The sequence below is a fragment of the Meleagris gallopavo genome, chromosome 7, assembly GCF_000146605.3.
Source record: "Meleagris gallopavo isolate NT-WF06-2002-E0010 breed Aviagen turkey brand Nicholas breeding stock chromosome 7, Turkey_5.1, whole genome shotgun sequence".
In the NCBI taxonomy this organism is placed as follows: domain Eukaryota; kingdom Metazoa; phylum Chordata; class Aves; order Galliformes; family Phasianidae; genus Meleagris; species Meleagris gallopavo.
In genome coordinates, this window is record NC_015017.2 from 23286504 (window position 1) to 23291611 (window position 5108).

General features: G+C 42.0%; 1 protein-coding gene across 1 annotated transcript in view; it reads left to right on the forward strand.

Moving 5' to 3' along the window:
• LOC104911780 (corepressor interacting with RBPJ 1-like) overlaps window positions 1–4065 on the forward strand; it is a 4401-nt gene extending 336 nt beyond the window's left edge. Inside the window, 3 exon segments of the mRNA XM_010713844.3 lie at window positions 720–805; window positions 2520–2728; window positions 2731–4065. Of these exon segments, the coding sequence (XP_010712146.2) occupies window positions 720–805; window positions 2520–2728; window positions 2731–3221 (786 nt within the window). The 3' untranslated portion in view covers window positions 3222–4065.
• The last annotated feature ends 1043 nt before the right edge of the window (window positions 4066–5108 follow it).

Below are 5108 nucleotides of genomic sequence, written 5' to 3' on the forward strand. Positions count from 1 at the left end.
TTTGGAAGAGCTTTTTAATCTTTATTTCTTCTTTCCCCTCCTAAGTGTGGCTAAAATTAAAAACATTGTGGTGGAGAACTGTAATGTAGCAGATGCACATAATTTGAAGAATTGAGGGTCATAAAGTAGCTATGCTTTGTTGATTGCAGTACTGTATGCAGATTGTATGATTACCGTATTTTGCATTGCTAGAACACTTTATGAGCATTTAAACACTAATAGCACAACAGTAAGGTAGATATGTTAATACCCATTTTCCTAATGACAAAACGGAGACAGAAAAGTAATTTGCTTAAATTACTCCGGGTTTGAGCAGGACTAGCATCATACCTATTCATCCAAGCATGATAAAAATGAGGTGACTTATCCTAGGGAATCGTGTGGGCTCCAAAATTGGCTCATTTTTATTAACTGTTTCAGAAATGTTTCTTTCCCTGGCAGTGATTTTTTCATATGTTACTAATAACTTCTGTTGTATAACCCCCACATTACAGCACCTACTCAGCTTGGAGACAGAGAATGTGGGCGGGTGTTTCTTTTTTTCTCCTTGCAGCAAGTATGTTGCTTTTCCCAAAGAGTCTTCAGTTGACTTGGTAATGCAAGTACATTCGTGCCTGTGCAAAAATAAGGCATGCACAGGTGCATCACTTTTAATGCAGCAATCTGAATGGGGAGGTTATCTTTATCTGAGGACTTAAAGTTGTACTGCATTTTTCTAGGAATTTGTTGCAAGTGAAGGAGATGATGATCCAGAAGTTGAATTTTTAAAATCACTATCAACCAAACAGAAACAGAAACTTTTAAGGTAAGTGTAGTATGAAGTGGAAGGGCTCTGTGTCAGCAGTAGCTCTGATTCCGTAGTTGTCTTGTGCTCTTTTGTCCCTCTACCTTTTCTATGTCATCGAAGAGCTTAGCACCATCACTAGAGAAGGACATGAATTCTGTTTACCATACACTTGACCCCAAATAGCACTATGCAGAGTGTCTGTTTGTCTAGCTTTTTTTGTCTTAATTGGTCCGTTCTAATCTAATTGGGATGCCTTTGCATTGTGCCCTATTTCTCATCTAACTGGGATTCTGAAATAATAACTGGCTCATTGAAAATGCTGCCAACTCCTGTTTTAAAATATTATGTTGTACTCCATTGCTGACAGCATTTTCTTCCAGAATTAAATATTCTACATGTTTGTTTACTGGTTTACAACTTGGCCAAGTATGTTATTTTATTCCATGCAGCTGAAGTGAACGTAACCTTGCACCTTGTTTTCTCTGTTGAGGTGTGTCGGTGTGCTTTAGGGTCAAGGGCTTATAGATTGCTGCTTCAGCGAAGCCAGCAGAGGGAGCTCCTCGTATTTCTGTGCTTCTAGTAGCAAGTTGATGAGGTTTTCATTATTTGCTTCTGTCCTACTGATTTCTTATGTCAAGTGACTTGCAGTATTTTTCTCTGTTAATTTGCAACATTATCTTGAAGTAACACAATAACACAAACGTGTGTAAGAGCTACTGCCAGATGAATCCCATACAGGTATCACTGGTTAAAACTGCAGTCAGTTTTCAAGGTTAAAAAAAAAAAACAACCCAACACACTGTGTACATGAAGAGGAGAAAGGTAAATTGTTAAGCAGGTACCCGAGTAGGTAGGTTCATATGGTACATGCATATGTAACCAATCATTCACTGAAAACATTGGGCATATTCTATGTTTATTTTAAGTAAGGAATGTATACATAGTTTGAGTAAACCTAAAACAGTATTTTGTTTTAAGTTCAGCTGGCCCAACACAACTAATCGTAGTACTTCATATTTTCAAAGCTGAACTTCAGTAAATGTTTGGGTCCTTTAGATTTTATGAGTCTGAAGGGATATTTTTAACATGCTGCAGGTAATGTCATGTTTCAGTCACTGATTTTCTGAGAAGTGCAGGCACAGCAAGCAGTGAGTTAATAATGCAAACTTCTGCAAAAGCAGTTAAATGGCAGTGAGTGCGCGTGCATGACAGAGCTCTGTAATTGTGGCTGGAACATTTACATTTCTGCTTGTGACAGAAGATGTTATTGAAAATATCAGCATTATGTGCCTGGAGAACAGGCTTCAAAATCTCAGTTTCCATCACTAATAGGAAGTGAATGCTAATTGTTTTTTTTCCTTTTCAAAATCTCTTACAAGAATGCACAAATAAAAGCAGCAGATCTTCCAAACTGTCTCCAGCAGACTGACAGTAAGAAAGCACTACCAATTAATTATCTGTATTCCTGGTGAGAAGGCCAAAACGTACTTCTCTTTTTTTAAAATTAAGGAATTGAAAAACCATATTCTAACTATGCTTAGCTCAAGGTTAGAAGCTTAAAATGATTTTAAATACTTTTCTGGACGAGGATTGAAATTCAACATGCTTTTATGGAAAATAGTGTATTTACTGCGTAGGACGAGTGAAGTAGTCAACTTTAAAAGACAATGACTGTAATCTAGAGTATGTTAACAAGTCTGATTGCACTGCTCTCTTGTTTTGAAAATAAAAGGAAATTGGATCGTCTGGAGAAGAAAAAGAAAAAGAAAGACAGAAAGAAGAAAAAGCAGCAAAAGAAAAAAGGCAAGAGTAAACACAAGAAACATAAGATGAGCTCCTCTTCCTCATCCTCCAGTGAGACTTCAGGAAGCAGCAGCGACAGTGAGACTGACAGCAGAGATAAAGCAGCACAAAAGAAGATGTATTCTAAGAAAAGAAAAAAGACAAGTTTTCAGAGGCTAGCAGCAGCGATTCAGAAGGAAAGGCAAAGACTAGGAAGGAAAAACTTTATGAAGATCTCTCCAGTAGTCACGGTAACAAGGACAAAGATAGGGAGAAGTATAGACTTTTAAAGCAAGATAGTTCTGCGGAGAACAGCAAATGGAGCTCCTGTGAGGGGGAAAGAAGGTCCAAAAACAGATACCAGAGAGAGACTGAAAGAAAGGAGAGGGATAGCAGAAGCCAGAGCACAGATGAGAGGAGAGGGAGAAGCCCTTACAGCAGTCACAGGCAAAGGCAAACAAGAAAAAGCCCAAGTCAAAGCCCTGGTGAAGAGCGTCACAGGAAAAATGAAACCAGGAGCCCCAGCACAGATGGGCACAGAAAGGAGAAAAAACACAGAGAGAGAAATGGCAACAAGTGCAGTAAAGTAGAATACAGAGAAAGGAGCAGAAGGAGTAGAAGCAGAAGCCGAGAGAGGAAAAAAAAGAGATAGTGTAGGGGACCGGTGCAAACAAAAATGTCTCCTCCTTGATGTGATACCTTTAATAAGGGCTCAGTTACACACTGCTCTTTGTTTTCCAACCTTTGTAATTAGCATTTCCTAAATAAAGCCAACAGCATCATTTCTATGATGTTGTTATATCTGTAAATTAGCACAAATGTTACGGTATTTTTCTTACTGTATAAATATTCTTGCTAGCAAATATGTGTACATGCAGTAATTCCTAAACCTGAGTTTTAAAGTATTTCAGAGCAGTGTTTGATATCCTTGATTTTTGTCGGCGGTGATTTTTGTTTTGATGCAACTGTGAGGGGAAGCAGAAAGTAATAGGGAAGAATCCTGGGGTATGTTAAATGGTAACAAATGTTTGAGATAGCTGTGGGTAAAATCCCTGCTTCCGACATCGAAACATTGTGTTGTAGAGGGCTTGTTGTTGTTGTTGTTGTGTTATACTGCACCATTTTTCCTAAAGTTCCCCGTAAGAGATCAATTTCAGGAGTTAAAACAACAGAGAGACATAGTTCTCGTAAGTGTGTAGCTCACATTTTTTGACCTCCTGCAGTGTACAGCTTGGTCAGGGCTATCTAAACATCTTGAACCCCTGTTGGTGTGTGTCAGTACAATGTCAAGTTATTGTTCAATAAGCTCTCAAGACATGAAAAGAGTATTTACTGCCTCAACTGCTCCGGGCGTTTCATTGTTTGTAGTAGGAAGTTAATGTAAATATCCATCCTTTAGTTTTTATGGAACAGACTTCTTTTTTTGGTGACTGTTGTTCTTCACATGCTGTTAAGAACTTCAATAATAAAATACCTTATTATTTAAAAGCAGTGAGAACTGCCTTCTTCTCCAGTATTCTGAGTCGGTACAAATGCACAAGGCAACGTTTTGCTTTCGGTTTCAGGGCGGCAGGTGGAGATACATCAGTGGACAGGTGAAGGTGCTGCTGAGCTGACAGGCAGCTTTCTTCCCCTCCTCAGTGCCGGGGCAAACAGCGCTTTATTACCAGTCCGCTTCTACTTCTTAAAACTGTCATGCCGTTTTTCAGTATCGCACAGAGTATAATATACGGTGGAAGTGACCTGGCTTATCTTTTAAGCACGTGTGAATGAGTTTGAAAGGGTGAGCCATTAAGCGATGTCACCTTCTTCTAAAGGCTTTTGCATGAGGTTGCTCGGAGTGTTCTTAATGAAGTGGCCAGGATTAAAGATGTGCACAATCCAGCGGAGTCGAGCCCTGGGGTAATGTGTGCGTGAGAGCTCTGAGTGAGCAGGAACGGGGGAGGCTGCTCAGAATGCCCATGCAAAGAATCCAAACGTTGTCACGGGAAGAATGTGCTGTCTGTCCCTCTGGGATGGGCAGTGTGATAGGGGAGAAGGCCTGTTTCTGGGGCAAACTTCACATTACACGCAGCAGGAAAATTCAAGGGGTAACAAACGAGCAACGGGGGGTGCATTCCCAAAGCAGGGGCTGTGTGGGGCAGGGTTCTGGTGCCCACCTGGGAGGGGTAGCTGATGCCTGCAGCTGTGGGCGCTTTGCTGGGCCCTGCCATGTGTGCCCACTGAGGTGCACGCTGAGCACACCTGGCCTCCTTCCACAGGAATGCCGGGAAGTGGTGAGGGCTCAACGTGAGGCCGCCGCGATAGAAACTTAAAACAGGGAGAGTGCCGTGTTGGATGCATCTCTCAGAGACCACCAGATGAAGAGCTCTCAGCAAGCCGCTCGTACTCAGGAGGCTCTCCCTGCTGAAGGTCCGGGCGGCCCGCAGCAGTCCCGCCGCCCTTAGGAAGGCACGTAGCGGGGCACCCCGCGCCAGGTGCAGCAGGGCGGGCAGCGGGGCGGCTGGAGAGCGGCCGCTGTGCGCAGGCTCGGGGCGAA